The sequence below is a fragment of the Rana temporaria genome, chromosome 5 (genome assembly GCF_905171775.1).
Source record: "Rana temporaria chromosome 5, aRanTem1.1, whole genome shotgun sequence".
In the NCBI taxonomy this organism is placed as follows: Eukaryota; Metazoa; Chordata; class Amphibia; order Anura; family Ranidae; genus Rana; species Rana temporaria.
In genome coordinates, this window is record NC_053493.1 from 265,480,444 (window position 1) to 265,501,227 (window position 20,784).

Genomic DNA, 20,784 nt, shown 5'->3' on the forward strand with positions numbered 1-20,784 from the left:
CAGACTGATCAACTGAAGCTTGTTTTATAGTCTATCCTTAACCCCCTTCCCCCCCTCCAGAACATTAAACTCCCAGGCTAAGAAATGGCGAGTGCAGCTCTACATCAAAACCAATCAGCTTCCAGTTTTTTTTGTCAAAGCTTAATTGAACAAGCTGAATTTAGAAGCTGATTGGTTACTATGCACAGTTGCACCAAATTCTGCCCTATCCAGTTTTAGTAAATCAACCCCAATGTTATTTGCTCTCCAACTAACTTTCTGCTCAAGGAAGTAATTCTATGAAAGGGGAAGGACAACTGAGGGAATGATCCTTCAGCATAATACTGTATATTGGGACAATATTGTACTCTCTGTGGCATTCTGTACAGCAGCAGGTATAGAGGCACAGTCTTTGTCTAATCATAGGCCATTAGCACGTCTTGATTGTAATGAGATATGACTGATAGTACTTACCTTCTTTAACTGTGATGGAGACAGCAGCTGTGCTGCTTAACCCTTGCTGGTCCTTGACAGTCAAACGAAAGTGGTATGTTCCAATGTGCAGATCAGAAACAACAGCCACTGGTTTATCACTGTTTTGAATTGTCAATGTGGTGGGCCCACTGTAAAAAGGGACAAAACTATGTTAAATAAGTAGATCCCTTTGCAAGATGTTTTTTTTTTTTTTTTATCATTGTATCTCCATATGTTCATTTATAAAACCAGCTTGAAAAGTATTTCCTACTAAAATCTTCTTTTCATTCTCTAACTTGCAGTTGGAAAAAAAATGGAATCTATTAGTGCAGTTGTCAAAGACAGTTTTTTTTTAAATAATTTTGATAAACACTTGACTGGCCTGCACAGAGTCCTGACCTCAACCTGATAGGAAACCTTTGAGATCAATTAGAGTGGAGACTGCGAGCCAGGCCTCTCGTCCAACATCAGTGCCTGACCTCACAAATACACTTCTGGTAGAATGATCAAACATTCCCATAAACCTTGTGGACAGCCTTCCCAGAAGAGTTGAAGCTGTTATAGCTGCAAAGGGTGGGCCTACTCAATATTGAACCCTACGGACTAAGACTGGGATGCCATTAACCACTTAAAGACCCCTTCACGCCGATATACGTCGGCAGAATGGCACGGCTGGGCACATCAACGTATAGGTACGTTGTCCTTTAAGCCCAGCCGTAGGGTCGCGGGCACGCTTCAAAGCTCCGTGACCGCTGGACTCGCGGACCCGATCGCCACTGGAGTCCCGCGATCGGTCCCCGGAGCTAAAGAACGGGGAGAGCCATGTGTAAACACGGCTTTCCCGTTCTTCACTGTGGCGGCTGCATCGATCGTGTCATCCCTTTTATAGGGGGACACAATCGATGACGTCACACCTACAGCCACACCCCCCTACAGTTGTAACCCCCATCAGCGCCCATTGTGGTTAACTCCCAAACTGCAATTGTCATTTTCACAATAAACAATCCCTTTTTCAATGCATTTTTTGCTGTGAAAATGACAACGGTCCCAAAAATTTGTCAAAATTGTCCGAAGTGTTCGCCATAATGTCGCAGTCACACAAAAAAAAATCGCTGATCGCCGCCATTAGTAGTAAAAAAAAAAAAAAAAAAAAAATGCAATAAAACTATCCCCTATTTTGTAAACGCTATAAATTTTGCGCAGTACCGCCACTTCCAAAAATGGCCCTGGAGAGTACCAGCACCTCTCCGTGCGCCCAGTACGTGGGTTTCCCGTACCGGAACGCAGCCCCAGGCACGGGCGTAGGAACCAGGGGGGAACGCATCCCCCCCAGGAAATAATGCGGGGGGGACGGGTATTGTAAAATCCCCCCAGATGTGACAGCGCAGTCACTAAACTGTATGCCCGCTGGCGCCGACTTACTGGCTGCCGCGTGCGCTCCTGGCTGGCTCCCGTTCCTCCTGTGCATCTCCTCACCCCCCATGGAGGATTGATTTGGTTCAATCCACCGACGTGCGCCGCGTGACATCACGCCGGCGGCCGGAGGTGAGAGGGGAGGAGGGAGCGAGAGTGACTGTCGGCACCAGTCAGAGAACAAGTCGTGACTCACGAGGAGCCTGCTGCTGCGCCTGGGCCTGGCCTGCCTTACTGTATACAGTAAAAACTCTGCAAAAAGTAAGAAAGTATAGTATTGTGTATTGGGGAGGGGAGGGGGGGGGGGGGGGTTGGACTGAGCTGAGGACCTCAATGTTTTTTTTTTTTTTCTTTAGTCAGAGAAGGCAAGCTCAAAATAACAAACATTTTTTTAAACTGCTATTTTTTATTTAAAAAATTATGGTCACCTCAGCCTGAGGTGACCATAATTTTTTTAATAAAAAATAGCAGTTTAAAAAAATGTTTGTTATTTTAAGCTTGCCTTCTCTGACTAAAGAAAAAAAAAAACATTAATTGCAGCCTCACTGTGCCACCAAACGCAGTCACTGTGCCATCATATGCAGCCACTGTGCCCATCAAACGTAGTAGCCACTGTGCCCATCAATTGTCGCCACTGTGCCCATCACACGCAGCCACTGTGCCCATCACACGCAGCCACTGTGCCATCACACGCAGTCACTGTGCCATCACACGCAGTCACTGTGCCATCACACGCAGTCACTGTGCCCATCAAACGCAGCCACTGTGCCCATCAATTGTCACCACTGTGCTCATCACACGCAGCCACTGTGCCATTACACGCAGCCACTGTGCCATCACATGCAGCCACTGTGCCCATCAATTGTCGCCACTGTGCCCAAACGCATCCACTGTGCCAATCACACACAGCCACTGTGCCCATCAATTGTCGCCACTGTGCCCATCATACGCAGCCACTGTGCCACCATTTTTACTGATGCCATGTGGGTTAATTTTTATTTATGCCATGTGGGTTGATTTTTACTAATGCCATGTGGGTTGATTTTTACTGATGCCATGTGGGTTAATTTTTACTGATGCCATGTGGGTTGATTTTTACTGATGCCATGTGGGTTGATTTTTACTGATGCCATGTGGGTTGATTTTTACTGATGCCATGTGGGTTGATTTTTACTGATGCCATGTGGGTTGATTTTTACTGATGCCATGTGGGTTAATTTTTACTGATGCCATGTGGGTTAATTTTTACTGATGCCATGTGGGTTAATTTTTACTGATGCCATGTGGGTTGGTTTTTGCTATACCGGTTGATTTTTACTGATGCCATGTGTCAGTTGAGTTTTACTGATACTATCAGGAGGACATCAGTAAAAATCAACTAACATTTCAGCATAGCATTGCTCGATTAATTGGTTTTTACTAATGCTATATGTCGGTTTATTTTTACTAATGCTATGATGGTTTATTTTTTTATTGCTGGATATTGCTCTTTCGCATTACCCTCTCTGGATTGCTTTAATAGTTTGATTTATTGGCTTGAGATACGAATATACCTGGCGAGTAAAAATGCTGTCCCCCCCAGATTTGTAAGGGTTCCTACACCCATGGCCCCAGGCCAGGAATATGATGATCATCATATTCAGTGCTGGACTGGGCTGGCTATACTCTAGCTGCAGCATACAAGGGCCTGATACTAGTATCAGGCCCTTGTATGCAGAGCAGCAGCGGCCGCGGCGCTAAAACTTCCTGCTCCCTCCTCCCGGCTCCCGGCCCCCGGCCCCGTCACTCACCCTCCTCCGGCTCCTCCTCCCCGGCGCCTAATAGAGTACCGGCACCTCTTTTGGCCCACTGGCGCAAACCAACCGATAAACGCTTATTGCAATTTTTTTTTTACCAAAAATAGGTAGAAGAATACGTATCGGCCTAAACTGAGGAAATAATTTGTTTTTTATATTTTTGGGGGATATTTATTATAGCAAAAAGTAAAAAATATTTTTTTTTCTTCAAAATTGTTGCTCTATTTTTGTTTATAGCGCAAAAAATAAAAACCCGCAGAGGTGATCAAATACCACCAAAATAAAGCTCTATTTGTAGGAAAAAAAGGATGCCAATTTTGTTTGGGAGCCACGTCGCACGACAGCGCAATTGTCAGTTAAAGAGACGCAGTGCCGAATCGCAAAAAGGGGCAAGGTCCTTTTAGCTGCATTTTGGTCCGGGTCTTAAGTGGTTAAAGTTCATGTGCATGTAAAGGCAGGTGTCCCAATACTTTTGGCAATATAGTGTGTACAGCTATGAAGCTGTAGGCATAGCAGTGCCTAGACACCCTCACATTCCAAGTAATTCAAAACAAAGAAGGTACTTTTTTTTAGGGTACTACTTTGTTACAATTAGCATTTTTGGATGTTCCCCATAATATACAATAATAACTCAAAATAAATGCTCACTAAACATAACCTATATTTTATCTTTAGAACTAGAGCAGATAGAGAATGACAAGGCAGAGAGGTTCTTGATATTCATGGTGTACGAGAACCAATGTCTCTATTGCTACCAGCTAAAAACTAGATGTATTTTTCTATGTATGCACAGAAATCTTTAACTATACAGGAATTATAGATATTATTAGGCCTGCATTATCTTTTGATTCTTATTCACACTGGGTTCTGCTGCTTTATAAACTGATACCTGATGTTCTCCCATTCGTAGGACACAATGCCATGGTCATCTTTACTTCTGCTTCCATCTAGTGTTGTAGATTCCACAGGAAATGTCAGTTCTTTATCTGGCCCAGAATCGGCTACTGGTGGACGATTATTTTCTGCAGGAATAAAATATATCTAAATGAACATGAGAGTAATGGCCATTTTTTATTAGATGTATAACCTGTGTGGGAAACCTGGCATCCTGAAATATTAGCCTCCTGAACAGTCTATAATATCAAGATATAACTCACATATCCATGTCAAGAATGGACTATACAGAAGTCAATCGAGCACGGCAATAAGGCGGGTCGCCTACTAGCATATTTAACTAGGCCGGACCGTACACACATCTCTATTCCTAGGATTCTAACTTCTCAGGATAGGGTTGGCGATGTCCCTCAGGAGATAACAGACATCTTCCTCGCCTTCTATTGTGATTTATACACTACTAGGGCCCACTACTCTGATGCCCAACTGGACGACTACTTAACCCACACGGTGTTTCCCCGACTTTCTGACCGAGACCGGAATGAATTGGACGAACCTTTCTCTGTTGAGGAGCTCTCCTTGGCAATTTTGCAGTTCCCGACTCATAAGACCCCGGGCTTGGATGGCTTTCCAGCTGAATGGTATGCACAATTTCGACACCTCTTAAAGCGGAGTTCCACCCAAAAGTGGAACTTCCACTTAATCCACTCCTCACCCCCTTACATGCCACATTTGGCATGTAATTTTTTTGGGGGGGGAGTGGGGGCTTTAGGAGGAGTGGGACGTCCTGTCCCACTTCCTCCTTCCGCACAGGGGCCGCTTCGTCATATCGGATTTTGGCGGCCCCTCCCTGTAGGCGATCGCCTTGGACAAGTGACAGGTCCCAGGCGATCGCCTGACCAATCACAGTGCGCAGCGACACTCGTGCATGCGCAGTGAGTGCCCCGGCCGGGAAGCCGAAAGCTGTCATAACCGGGTGCCCACACTAACAATGAGGACGCCGACCGGAGAGGGGCGGAGCTCCGGCCGGCGCATCGCTGGACCGTGGAGCAGGTGAGTGCATGTCTATTAAAAGCCAGCAGCTACACTTTTTGTAGCTGCTGACTTTTAATAAACATTAAAAATGCCTGGAACTCCCCTTTAAGTCCCATCTTACTCAATACATATTTTGAGGCCCTGAAAGATGGAGTGCTCCCTCCTTCTATGAAAAAGGCTTTAATTACTTTGACACTCAAACCACAGAAAGATCGTCTCATATGTGACTCTTATAGACCTCTCTCTCTCTCTCTCTCTCTCTCAATGTGGATGTTAAAATGCTGGCCAAGCCCCAGTTAGGGTGATTGTGACTGGACTTTCTCTTACTTTCAGTGTGATATATGTATGGAATCAGGGGGAACGTTAAACTCGCTGTAATGTACTTTAAAGTTGTCTCTGTATTTCCTTCTTAAATAAAGAATTTCCGGAAAAAAAAAATTCTGACCAAGATCCTGGCTAATTGTCTAAATGGGGTTGTTGTGAAACTGGTTGGGAGTGATCAATTTATACCAGGCCGTTCAACCAGAATGAATATTTGTAGATTGTTCCACAATTTGACCTATCCCCATGACTGTACCTCTGCCCATGTGATTGTGTCGCTAGACAGTTGTAAAGCCTTCGATATTGTAGAGAGGCCTTATCTATTTTGGGTATTGCAATGGGTTTGGCCCTCGACTCATTGTGTGGATACGGCTACTCTATACATCACCGCTTGCCCGGCTGAGAATTAACTCTCAGGTCACTGAGCCCTTTCCGATTACTAGAGGCACCAGGCAAGGTGTGTCCCTTATCGCCCCTCCTGTTTGATTTGACTATGGAGCCCCTTGCTGTAAGGATCCGTAGCTCTCTGATTATTAAGGGTCTTTCTATAAATGCCTTTGAAGAGCTTATATCTCTCCTTGCTGATGATAGTCTATCTAGCGGACCGTCATATACTGTATCTCTTGACAATCTTGTTTGAAGTTAACACGTTTGGTGACTATTCCGGATTCCGGGTGAACTGGGGTATATCTATCCTATTTTCACTAGATCACACTTTACTGATTCACTCGAACTTTAAACTGCAAGTCGCTACCTCTTTTAGATATGTAGAGGTTATAGTTCAGTTACCACTATACTTGTATATTGCCAATAATCTACGCCCCTTACTGCTACAACTACAGACACAGACCAAACAGTGGAAAGATCTGCCCCTGGATCTCATGGGGAGAGCCAATGTCCTTAAAATTATTTACTTACTTAACTACTGTAGGTTATGGCTAATTTATCTTACAAAATTCCCAAATCCATTTTTAAAAGCATTGATTTTTAAAACCATCTGTAATGTGTTCCTTTGGAACGGGCAATCCCCTAAAGTTGCGCTAGAAACTCTGCGCCTCCCCTTACATATGGTAGGTTTGACATTCCCTAACTTCTACCTTTACTACCTAGCATCCCAGCTGGTTAACATTCATGATTGGCTCCACCCTATCTCTGATAATGCCTGCACCACTACTGAGGGAGCCATAGTTTCCTCATTTGAGACTCCACAACATTGTCTAGAGGGAATGCGCATCTGGATGGGACATGTCGATAATCCAAACCTCCCTCTCCCGATTCCGAACAGTAGTTGCGAAAATGTCCACGATTCATGGCAGACCTCCCCAAACAGTCCCTTGTGGTTCAACCCTAACCTTAAGGAGTTATGTTCTATAGGAAAAAAGCTGGGACAGCCGCACTCCAAAAAAACTCCTCCTTTAATTAAAAATCACAAAATACATGCCACAGCAAAAAACAGCACAACAAAAGAAAAGCTGACGTTTCGCACTATGCCTTAGTGCTTCTTCATAGCTATGAAGAAGCACTAAGGCATAGTGCGAAACGTCAGCTTTTCTTTTGTTGTGCTGTTTTTTGCTGTGGCATGTATTTTGTGATTTTTAATTAAAGGAGGAGTTTTTTTGGAGTGCGGCTGTCCCAGCTTTTTTCCTATAGAACTATGAAGAAGCACTAAGGCATAATGCGAAACGTCAGCTTTTCTTTTGTTGTGCTGTTTTTTGCTGTGGCATGTATTTTGTGATTTTTAATTAAAGGAGGAGTTTTTTTGGAGTGCGGCTGTCCCAGCTTTTTTCCTTCATCCTAACCTGCATTTTGATTGCACTGCCTGCACCCTTGGCTCGGACCACAGGAATCAGATTACCTGGTTCTCTTTGAGCGGTTACCCACTCTCTCAGTTATGTTCTATAACTGACCCCATCAGATTGACATCAAAAGGAGTGAAATACCTATGTTATCTATATACCCCCCAGGGTTTTATATCCTTTTCTCAACTACAGACAGATTTTGACATCCCATCGACATACCTATTTTACTATTTCCAACTTAGACATGCTATACGTACTCATTTTGGTGTTCTGTTCAGTCCCATTAAGTCACCTGACCTGCAAAAACTTCTGAAAGACCCAGACCACACGAAACGTATATCCACGTATTACTCCACTCTCATGACAGGCACTATCCCTAGGTTTCGGAGGGCTCAAGAGAGGTGGGCCTCCTTTCATATCTCTATCACAGAAGAGGATTGGTCGGAGTTCTGTGATACATTCAAAACCTCTGCTATCTCTTCAAGGGACAGGGTCCCCCCCCCCCGCTAGACTGTATAAAATGGGACTATCCCCTCTGCTGACTGCTTCCACGGTTGCGGACAAACTGCTGATTTTCTCCACTGCTTTTGGACTTGTCCACTGGTACACGACTTCTGGGTTGACATAGGCTCCTTGATATCTTCTGCACTGGGTTTGCCAAATATAGTGCACCCTAAAAACTGTTTGCTGGGCATATTTGGTGACCTCGCTGTTATCGGTGTCATAGTTTTTGTTTGTGCCTTTTGTTTTATGTCTGTATGTTGTAAAACTGCAATAAAAATATCTTTAAAGATGCATTTACTATATACAGTAACTAAGTTATTCATGGGGAAAAAAATAATGGTATGGAATTTGCTGTGATGTCAGTTTTGGATGATACACAAGTACTTAACTGTAGATGGAGTATAACTAAACATAATCTCTGCCTGGACTTTTTATGGGACCTTATCTGGAGCCTGCCATTTTAAATGTTTAAAATTAAATCTCTTTCCAAAAGCAGCTAAAAAGAAAATGTCATCTCATACCTTCTTTAGCCAAAAAACCCTGGGCCAAATCCTCAAAAGGGATACGCAGGCGGAACTGCTGTTCAGCCTGCGTATCCCTGTGCCTATCTTTGGAACTGATCCTCAGAAGCAGTTTTCCAAAGATAGGCAGAAGATCCGACATCTGTAAGAGGCTTACACTGTCGGATCTTAGGATGCAGTACCGCATCCGCCGCTGGGGGCATTTTGTGTCGAAATGCCGCTTTGCGTATGCAAATGAGGACTTACGGAGATCCACAAAGCTTTTCAGCTTTGTGTTTTCTGCGTAAGTTTACGTTTGCATACGTAAAATTAGTTCTGCTTTTACAAAGTGTAAACTAGTAACACCTTGTAAAAACAGACCTTTTTTTCGATCGCCGCGATTTTTTTTAAATTTTGAATTTTTTTTCCCGGCGCGTAACTTTTTTTACCCAACGCAACTTTATTGTCCCGTCGCAATCCACAAAGCCCGGCGTAACGTAATTTCGCGCGCTGCCCGTCGGGAAAATGACGTCACGAGCATGCGCAGTACGGCCGGCGCGCCTCATTTAAATTGTCATCACCCCCTGCAGAAGAGGACCGCCTTGCGCCGGAGACATTTAAGTTACACGGCCTGAAATTTCTAGGTAAGTGCTTTGTGGATCGGGCACTTAGGTAGAAATTTTAAGTCAGTGTAACTTAAATGGGAAAAGATAAGTTAGGCAGGATTTTTGAGGATTTGGCCCCCTCTCTATTACATTCACTGGCCAACAAAATCCTCATATTTGGGCCCCTCTAACATTGGCTTGGTTTTACTTTACTACTAGAAAATTCACTTCCATGCCTTCTGACCTTTGGCCTGCCCAACTACCAGCTAGTTAGCCAATACGTCTCACTGGGCAGAGTACAGGAAGGTGGGCAGGCACTCTCGTATTGTATAGAATCATGGCACACTAATGTTTAGCATTACATCATATACAATACCATATGCAACTTTTTTGAACAAGCAAACAATCAGCGCTTAAAAGCACTTGTCCCTTTAGCGAGTCATGCAGAATAACATGTACAATTAGTCACCTCACCTACCAGGCTCCACAGTTACAATTACTTGAGAAGTAGACTGCTGCTTGGTAGAATCTGTCACCGTCAACTGAAATATATACTCTCCAGGCTGTTCTGCTTTAGCTTGAAGGTATGGGGAGCGTACACCCTGTGTAATATAAAAGATTAAATCACATTTAATCCAAGAACCACAAGGATGTTTTAAAAATATTTTGCCCAAAAATAATACCAATGAACAAAAACGCCATCACTTGTAGACAATGGTGCTTTGTGAATACTTTGTCATGTACAGTATAAAATATTTAAATGTAATACAAAAACCTGCAGCAGCGAGGGATCAGCAATGCACCCAATTTTTAGCAATAGAACCGTTCATATAACTGCAACTTATGTCACAGAGATTATAAAAAAGCTTCCTGCACTACTTTTTACAGGTTTCATTGCGACTTGCAGAAACTTCTGCTAAATGAAGTCATAAGCCGTAATGAAATAGGCAGTGCAAATCACACTATGTGGCTTTGAAATTGCGTAAGTAGTGCAATTTCAAAGCTACAACAGTGTGAACCAGGGCTTAAAGGGAAATAAACTCTGCATTTGGCAGCTGCTGTTTGTAAGGTATATTCTCATGGTCCGTCATCCTTATTTTACTTCTTAGTGAGGCACTGACCTGGCACATATCTGCAAATCGGGAACCAATACTTGATATGCAGGCAGGTCATTGAGTTTATTTATAAAAGCTAAGGACAAAGAAAAGCTTTTCTTTAACCGCTTGCCGACCAGCGCACGACGATGTACGTCGGCACAATAGCACGGCTGTGTAAATGGGCGTACATGTACGTCTCCTTTAAAGAGGAAGTAAACCCCCCCCCCCCCCCCCCGAAAAACGTTAACAGGATTGTACAACAGTCTTTAAAATGTAAGTTATACTGCCACGTACATGTTTGAACACTGGCAAAGCAAAAACCATTAAGCCGGCTGCCATATAACACTGCCTCCCACTATCATGCCTCAGTTTACAATACATTTTTACAAGATTCAGAGATCAACACAACCTCTGGTATGCCTAGTCTTATAAAACTCACATAGTGAGTAAACCTGGGCTGAATGATAAACCACAAATTAGTTGACAGTTGAAGCCGTTAAGCATTTATTTTTATTTATTTTTTGCCATTTTCTCCTTGTGTGGTGTGGTGACAGTTAATAATGGAGGAACTGAACACTGATGTCATCCACTGGGGGGTGTGGCACAGGTCCGTTTCCCTTTCTTTCTCCCACTGTTTCAGCCTGGAAGAAGCATTATTCTGTTTAGGCTTCTTCTATTTAATTAATTTGGAATCATCTAGTTCCACTGATTCACTGCTTATAGTGAATTAATCACCATCGGCTATTTTCTTTTTGAAAAATGTAACTGCTGGTCTAACTTAAAGCGGAGGTTCACCCTAAAAACATTTTTCTAACATTACATTGTGCATACTTCCAACATTTACAGTATGCAGATTTTTTATTTATTTTTTGCTGTACATACCGTCTTATAGCTATTTTCAACTCGCCTTCCGTGTTCTCACTCCCGCGGGAGTAGGCGTTCCTATGAAGAGGCGTAGTGTCATGTGGGACTTCGCCCAGATGATTGACGTTTTGACAAAACCTCCCCCCCCCCCCGGCGGATATGGCGCGTCACAAGTTTCCGAAAGAAGCCGAACTGCGAGTCGGCTCTATACGGCGCCTGCGTACCGACTAGGAGCCGTGTAGAGCTGACTGCGCAGGCTCCTAGTCGCTCCTACTCGCAGTTCGGCTTCTTTCGGAAACTTGTGACGCGCCCTATCCGACGGGGGGAAGTTTTTGTCAAGACGTCAATCATCTGGGCGAAGTCCCACATGACACTACGCCTCTTCATAGGAACGCCTACTCCCGCGGGAGTGAGAACCCGGAAGCCGGGTGGAAAATAACTATAAGACGGTATGTAAAGCAAAAAAAAAAAAAATCAGCATACTGTAAATGTTGGAAGTATGCACAATGTAATGTTAGAAAAATGTTTTTAGGGTGAACCTTCGCTTTAATTTCCTTTTTTGGGAAGTATTGTTCCACCTGTATTTCTCCTCCATATTGTTGGTAGAAACTCTATGCTTCTTCAAGTACCCTCTTCGAAGTCTGATCGAATATGTCTCCTCCAGACAAAACCCTTCTCCATATTGTGCAAATTGCTCTTCATTGGGGCTCTATGCCTTGATGCTACTTAAATTCCACATCTATTGGTTGGCTTTGCTCATCCATGCATTTGGAGGTCCCACATGTCATAGACTATTCTACAATCCTGTGTCCCTCGAAAGATGATAAAGGAAATAAAATTTTTATACTTATATATTACGTAGAGACCTTTTTTTTTTTATTTATTTGGCCTCATCTACGGCTTGCTCACAAAACTCAAACAGCTTTTGTTTTGCACGTGTCCTAACCTCCTGTAGGTGGCATTATAAATGGCATGTCTTAAGGCCCGTACACACGGTCTGACTTTTTGCCAACAAACTTCAAAATGAGCAAGTTTACAAAAAAATCTGACCATGTGTACGCTCCATCGGACAAACTTTTTCGTTTTTTATCGGACAAAAGTTCACTCTGCAAAAGGACAAACTTTTCGGCAACAAAAGTCCGATGGTGCCTAGTCCGACCGTGTGTACAGCAAGCCATCTGACTTTTGTACAAAGTGCAAATACGCATGCCCAGAACCAATGTTAAAATCAACCAACAATAGCAGAAGTTGACCAAAGGGTGGCGGTTAAGAGCAGAAAAGAGCTGATAAACCACGTGATGTTGGGAACGTTTTATGAAAAGTTTGCAGAAAAGTCTGAGCGTGTGTATGCTATGGATGTGCCCAACCAACTCCCTTCGGACAAAAATACAAGGAAAAGTTTGTTTGAAGTCCGATCGTGTGTGTGAGGCTATAGACTATTCTACAATTCTGTTTCCCTCAATGGACTCTAAGTAAAAGCTTTTACAGCAAGTACAAAAATCTTTTTGCTTATATAAGCTATTCCCATGCCCCCTTTAATTTTCTTATCCATACTGAAAACCTAGGAGAAAAAAAAAAAAGATTGGATGATGAATTCGTTTTTCTTAATTTGATTTTCATAAAACATCTGTGCTGATAACTGAATAAGGTAAATGTCTGTCTGCAGTGTTTGCAATTTCCTACATAAGACATGTGTCCACATTTGCTATTGTCCTCAAATACCCACAACAGGCATACAAATTATCCTTAATACCTGCATAGTCACCACTTTCCCATTACTCCTGGGGCTCAGCGACCACTCATAGCTGACAATTTGATGGTCATCTTCGCTCTGGTTTCCATTCAGATTGATATGATTTTGGGGAAGTGTTATAATTTGATTAGGTCCAGCATTGGCAATGGGTGGATTGTCTACAGGTTTGTAAACCATTACAGAGGCTTCAGTAGAATTTCTAGCCCCATCTGAGTCAGTTATAGTTAGCCTGCCAAAAGATGAAAAACATATTTAAATCTAACATCATAACAAACTCAATACGCACAAAAAGCATTTTCCAACTAGCTGTTCTAAAAAAAGAAAAAAAAATCAATATGAATTAAGTTGTATAGCTAATATTCCTAGTCATGTACTTAAAAAAGTAGCTAACTTTGAAAATAAGAGCTCATCAACCACTATACAGTACATCAGTATAGTGGCTAATAAGTTATTTTTTGCACGCTAGGTCATCAGTCACAATTAATTAGTTCCTCCAGTCACTCCGGTTTCCTCCCAGACATGCTGATAGCTAAAATGGTTCCCGTCTAAATTTGTATGAGGTATGTAGGAATGTGAGATAAGGACCTTTGATTATAAGGTCCCTGCAGGCAGGGACTGATGTGAATGTACAATATATAAACACCTGCAAAAATTATCACCACTATTTAAATACCTATAAAAATAATTGTTATTGTTGTTGTGAGTATTGTCCCACAAATCCTAAACTAGGCTTTTGGCCAGACAATGTTTACTATATCACATCAAATGGCACTGCATGAGGTCAGAGGACACTTCAGTAGGAAATAAATGATAACCATGATAAAATGTTAAGGCCCCTTTTACACTGGGGCGTTTTTCGAGCGTTATTCGAGCAAAGCCTCATCTGCAATCCCAATGTGCTGGTAAAGCACCGCTAAGACCCTAACGTTTTAGGGCGTTTTTGCAGTGCCTCAGTGTGAAAGGGTAAGGTGTTTTTACAGCGCTTTCAATTTATTTCAATGGAGAGGGGTGTTTTTGGAGCGTTTTTTTCAGCGCCCAAAAGCTGCTCCAAAGATGCTGCTTGCAGGACTTTTCTCAACGCCCCGCCAGTGCAACGCCTAAGTGTGAAAGGGTAAGGCGTTTTTACAGTGCTTTCAATTCATTTCAAGGGAGAGGGGCGTTTTTGGAGCGTTTTTTTCAGCGCCCAAAAGCTGCTCCGAAGATGCTGCTTGCAGGACTCAGTGTGAAAGGGTCCATTGAGAGCGTTTTAATAGCGCTATTTTTAATGCTAAAATGCGGCAAAAACGCCCCAGTGTGAAAGGGGCCTAAATCTGTGTGTTCAGGACAGGGTGTAAGTTTTTTCAGCAATGGAGCCTTCACATTCCCAAATGGAAATCTGAAAGATCTATTCAACTTTGATTACATCTGCAGGTATTTTGTAGCTCATAATGAAGTATAAAACGTATTATGTACATTTACCGTCAATTTCTATCCTTCAGCCCTGGTTCACACTGGGTACGATTTGGATCGATTTGAGATGCGATTTGACATGTCAAATCGCATCTCAAATCGGCGGCAATGGCACTGTCCTAATCAGTGCGACGCCGCATCTGCGATTTCAAAAAGTAGTTCCTGTACTACTTTTTGCGATTTCGGGCCGCGATTTACATTAAATTGCGGCCGAAATCGCGGCAAAATCGCGGCCGCGAAATAGATTTTTAATTCGCAGCAGTGTGGACCTAGGCTCATTCTGTTAATAAATGAAAAAAGACACACCATAATTTCATATACAAAGCTGTTTAAATACTAAATTATAAGTAATGTGTGTAGCACCCTCCTAGCATAGGATGCTAAATAAATTTCGTTTTTGGATCCTTGTGAAATCAAGGGAGGAGTGATTGTTTGTTCTGGTCTGTTCAGGGTTTAACAGGATGGGAGTTTGATTGCTTCCTTCTGCCTCCGGGATAACACTTTGAGAGCTTGGGGCACAATATTCAAATAACCAGCCTTAATATTCATCAAGCTCCAGCCAATCCCTGATAGGGAATGTCTAGAAGTGGGCAGGAAAGGGCATAATTGGTCTGAAGCAATGGAGAGCTGTGTTTTCTCTCCCCAGGAGGGTTCCAGAGCCTGAGGGGTTGGACATCACATTGACTACCTAGTTGTGCATAGGAGCAAGATAACCAGATACCAAAGATTCTTGACCAATACTCTTCATCTGTGAAGCCTTAAGCCTCGTATACACGATCGGATTTTCCACAGACAAAGCGTCAGACTTTTGTCCGAAGGGCGTTGGCCATGAATTTGTCTAGCCTACAAATGACACATAATTGTCAGACAACAAATACGAATGTATTTTTCAGCTAATGTCGTGTTTGGTGAGCATTGACTGTACTTCGGACTTTTCGGACTTTTGTCAGACAGACTTGTGTACACACGATCGGAAAATCTAACAGACCGTTGTCCACGGAAAATTTATAAGCCTGCCATCCAACATTTGTCCACGGAAAATCTGACAATGGTCTGATGGAGCGTACTAACGGTCGGATTTTTGGCCAACAGGCTGTCATCACACAATTCCCGTCTGAAAATCTGATTGTGTGTACAAGGCTTAAGACTGCTCAGAAACTTGCATCATAGTCTCCAGCTGTGAGGTCTTAGCCTGTTTAGAAAGTTGTCGGAGTTTAAACTGTCCAACATTCATTTTTACTTGAGAAGATTGTCCTGTAATTGCTATGTGCTAATCGTTTTAGAGTATCCCATGCCCTATCTTTATCATGGTATATTTTCTTCAAGCAATAAATTAAAAAAATACATTAATGGACTGGTGCTTGCGGTGGGGGGGCCGTCTCTATACTCTTAGGTTAGTCATTACCAGTGGCCCTTTTGGGGGTAGCACTATGTACTGTATACTAAAGAAAAAAAGTAATACATTTGTTTATAGCCAAATAAACAGAGTGAACTCAGCCAAAGACAAGGCATGAAGTACCCAAGCCCTTGATTAGTGCGGACGATTAAATAGAATTCACTAAATCTGATGCCGCGTACACACGATCATTTTTCGGCTTGTAAAAAACAAAGGTTTTTAAAAATTTCATTTAAAATGATCGTGTGTGGGCTTCACAGCATTTTTCGGGTTCTAAAAAACGACAGAAAAAAAAAATTCGAACATGCTCTATTTTTTAACGACGTTTTAAACAATGTCGTTTTCCGGGTTGTAAAAAATGATCTTGTGTGGGCTTTAACGACGTTAAAAACACGCGCATGCTCAGAAGCAAGTTATGAGATGGGAGCGCTCGTTCTGGTAAAACTACCATTCGTAAAGGAGTAAGCACATTCATCACGCTGTAACAGACAGAAAAGCGTGAATAGTTTTTTTACTAACACAAAATCAGCTAAAAGCAGCCCAAAGGGTGGCGTCATCCTCATGGAACTTCCCCTTTATAGTGCCGTCGTACGTGTTGTACGTCACCGCGCTTTGCTAGAGCATTTTTTTTTCACTATCGTGTGTAGGCAACATCTTTTTAATGATGAAGTTGAAAAAAAACTTTGGGCCATATTCTTGAATAAAGTAGGCGGGCGGCGCGTAAGCCATTAACACTCCGCCACCCCAACCTACTGGAGCAAGTGCTGTATTCCCCAAACACTTGCTCCGTAGTTTGGGGCGGCGGAGTGTAATTGGCCCGGCGTATCCCCGCGTATATCCAAGGGGGCGGCTTCTATTTAAATTAAGCGCGCCCCCGATTCGAACGAACTGCGCATGCGCCGGGCTTAAAATAGCCCAGTGCGCATGCTCCAGTTCTCGGCGTAAAACGTCAATGACGCCGACGTGTGCGTCATTGACGTAAAGTCGTATTCGCGGACGACTTAGTAAAACGACGTTTCCGACGGGAAAACACGACGCGGACCCGACACCATACTTAACATGGCCTACGTGGGACTGGCGTAAGGTTACCCCTCATATAGCAGGGGTAACCTTACGCCTACGCCAACGACGTTAGCGACGGTTACACGACGCAATTTCGTTCGTGAATCGGCGTATCAGGCTCATTTGCATAAACAAATGAGACCTGAACGTAAACGCCACCTAACGGCCGGCGGAGTAATTACATTTACGATCCGACAGTGTAAGTGACTTACACATGTCGGATCTTCAGCGTATCTATGCGAAAATGATTCTAAGAATCACTCGCATAGACACACTGGCCAAAAAAGAGAGATACGATGGAGTATCCTGAAATACTCCATCGTAACAATACTCAGAATATGGTCCTTTGTTTTTTCTAGAGGCTGAAAAATGATTGTGTGTACGCGGCATAAGTATTACCAGTAATGTGTAATATAGGATACAGCTATAAAACAGTAGAAGCTTTTTGCCTTTTGGCTGTCTGTCTGCAACTGAACATTTGTATAAAGGAAGAGGAGATGGGGGTGAGCTTCTGCACTGATTTACTCAGTTAAGTATGTAAAGCTGAGCTTGAGCTATTGAGTTATGTAGACAACATGCATTTTTCAACAAAGCAGGTAAAGATAGCCTGGAAAACACATCAAAAAAGGTCTATACCTCCATGCTATACTTATAAATGAAAACAACAAAATGTTCATATGTAAATATTTACCTAACAAAAAAAAGGCTTTCATTGAACTGCTTGTGGCTTTTTTAAAGTGGCAGTCAGCACTCCCATAATGATTTCTGTTTAACATTTCTAAACAATTCTGTGCGCAAATTGCCTTAATGTGAAAATACATTTAAAGGTAAACCAAAATATTCTTATATCCCCACCTATATGTATAGTTTCCAGGCTCCAGATCAGAAAGATGCAAAACAGATTCCTCTCCTACAGTCTTCAGTTCATCTGCAGGTCCTCTAGTTCCTTCCCATAGGTATTCTATGATTTTATCATCATCGCTACTTTCTGTGTTGGAGACATAAGATAACTCATTGCTTTGATAAAATAAGAAACTGAAACACCACATTGCACCTTTTAAACTGAAGGAAATAGATATGCTTACGGCGTCCATCAAGAAAGACAGAAGTTGAAGGTGAGGACACTTCTTGTGTTCTTGGAGACACAACTGCAACTGGCCACAGGTTTATTCTAGCTGCTAAAATAATTGAAAATATAAGTAAACTATGGGGTGGATTTACTAATTCAAATAGACTGAGAACTTTGCCAATGCAGTTGCACTAATTTTCCCTAGAGCTTAGTACATGTGTTAAAGCTGTGCTGATTTCCATCATCCAATCACGTGCAAGTGAAAATTCCGTTTTTTTTTTTCCTTGCACCCGATTGGGTATTCATTACCACATTTACTAAGCTCTGGGGAAAATGAGTGCAACTGCACTTGCAAATTGCCCAGTCCATTTGCCTTTAGTGAATGAACTTTAACCACTTCCCTACCCGCCCATAGTCATACGACGTCCACAGATGGGATCTCCCATACTGGGTGGACATCATATGACGCCCTGGCCTTCCTGGCCGTCTAGGGGGCATGCGTCCTGTCAGAGGTGAGGAGACCGATGTTGTGTTCCCAGTGTGTTAAATGCCAAAATAAATATTTTTGAGTGGTTTCAACAATTGTTAATTTAATAAACTGTTAAAGCGTTTTATTTACATATCAGAAGTATCAAAGATATCCCTAGGGCATTTGTACTACTGATATAAAAGAAGAACCTGTAATTTGATGCAAACTTTGACCTTTCTGTGTATGGTTATATGCATTTTACCTTGTAAAACGCAAGAAAACTTCCTTCCAGTCCTCGATGAGCACTTAAGCACATTAAGCCTCATACACACGATCAGATTTTCTGCGGACAAAGCGTAGGACTTTTGTCCGAAGGGCGTTGGCCAGGAACTTGTATTGCATACAAACGGCCAATAATTGTGGGGCAACAAACACGAAACTACGTATTTTTTCAGCTCTTTAGCGCCACCCTTTGGGCAACTTCTGCTAATGTTGTGTTATGGTTTGCATTGCTTCTGAGCATGCGTGTTTGTACTTTGGAGTTTTGTCTGACAGAGTTGTGTACACACGATTGGATAATCCATCAACACACATTTGTTGGCAGACAATTTTAAAGCATGCTATCCCACATTTGTTGGCGGAAAATCAGCATACAGCCTGTCATCACACAATTCCCATCAGATAATCCGATCGTGTGTATGAGGCTTAACACTTCCTCAGCATAAACATGCCAAACGTACAGAAAATACAACAAAAAAAAATTCCTAATGCCTCAATTTGTACCTGGCTTGATTGTAACGTTAAGAAATCCTTCTCCAAAGGCATGTTCTCCAGACACAGCCACTTTCAATATATACAGGCCTGCTGTGACCTAAAACATTTAATTCACATAATAAATATCAATATACAAGACATTCTTTCATCCAATTTGCAATCACACCCAACCAGATGCTCTAGCTGGACTGAAATCACACTGGAGACCCAGGGCTGCTGATAGAAATCATGGGGCCCTGTACAGCCTACCAAAAAGGGCAGTGACCAGTGTCAGTAATTTATTTTTTTACAATGCTTTCTTTTTTTGGGGGGGGGGGGCGGAGGGAGTCAGAGGTTATTTTACTTTTTATTATTTTTACAATAACATTTTTTTATATATATATATATATATATATATATATATATATATATATATATATATATATATATATATATATATATATATATATATATATATATATATATATATATATATAAATATATAACAAGCCTTTCTTTATTATTATTTTTAATTTTTTAATCAGCCCTGTTTGGGGGGGGGGCTTTGGAGAGCTGTCAGGGGTCTAAACAGACCCCTGACATTTCCCCTTTGAGACAAGGAAAGGGATTGAGGACACAGATCCCCTAGTCCCTAGCTCAGCAGCCTCAGCTGCACTGAACATAAATGAACAGGAGACAGATGCTCCTGTTCATTCAAAAAACTGAAGCATCGTAAACACAGTTTATAATGCTCAGTTATGAATGGACAGTCAGTGATCACTGTTCATTCAGAAGAGGAAGGAACCAGTAAATTACATAATTACCGGCTCCTTCCTCCGCTCTCCGTCCTGATTGATCCGGAGTGCACCAATGATTCAGTAGTTAAGTATAAGTACCTTTTTCAAAGTCCATAACCTGGCCACAAGTTCACATTAGGCTGCCCCATGCTCCCCAACACGAACCCTTTCTAGATTAAAGGGTTTGTTTTTTTATTTTCTAAATAGGTTCCTTTAAGCTAGTTCATTATTGGTTCACTTACCTTTTCCTTCCATTTCCATTCTAAATGTTTTTTTTCTTTGTCTGAATTTATCACTTCCTGTTTCTTCTCAGTAAGCTTGCCCCCATCATCTGGCTGGGGGTTAGTCAGCCAGAACAGCTTACTGAGAAGGAACAGGAAGTGAGAAATTCAGACAAAGAAAAAAAAACATTTAGAAGGGAAATCGAAGGAAAAGGTAAGTGAACCAACAATGCACTAGCTTGAAGGAACCAATTTAGAAAATAAAAAACAAACCTTTACAACACCTTTACGTGCCTATAGCATAATTTACCAGTAATTAATGAATGAATGAATAAATAAATGAAGGACCGTAATAAGTAATAGTGCAGAAAATCTTTTTCAGGCTTTTTAAGCCAGGTCTTAATTGTATGCTTAATGGACTGCAGTTAACTAACACAAAACTCCATATAGGATATGGCCAAATGGCTCTCAAACTGTTTTACTCAGAACTAAATATAGTGCTCAGTGTTATCTTAAATGTAACTTCTGTGCAAA

The 20,784-nt window shown here is 42.1% G+C and overlaps 1 protein-coding gene across 2 annotated transcripts in view; it reads right to left on the minus strand.

The window, feature by feature from the left end:
- Positions 1-20,784, minus strand: part of KIAA0319 (KIAA0319 ortholog) — a 68,924-nt gene that overhangs the window by 27,691 nt on the left and 20,449 nt on the right. Inside the window, exons 7-13 of one of the 2 annotated variants that reach the window (XM_040353806.1) lie at positions 19,263-19,350; positions 18,027-18,116; positions 17,797-17,929; positions 13,035-13,263; positions 9,799-9,922; positions 4,552-4,684; positions 454-602 (exon numbers count right to left, since the gene is read on the minus strand). In XM_040353806.1, coding sequence (XP_040209740.1) covers positions 454-602; positions 4,552-4,684; positions 9,799-9,922; positions 13,035-13,263; positions 17,797-17,929; positions 18,027-18,116; positions 19,263-19,350 — 946 coding nt within the window. Of the gene's footprint in view, positions 1-453; positions 603-4,551; positions 4,685-9,798; positions 9,923-13,034; positions 13,264-17,796; positions 17,930-18,026; positions 18,120-19,262; positions 19,351-20,784 lie in introns of both variants that reach the window. The other variant, XM_040353805.1, reaches the window with a different exon arrangement.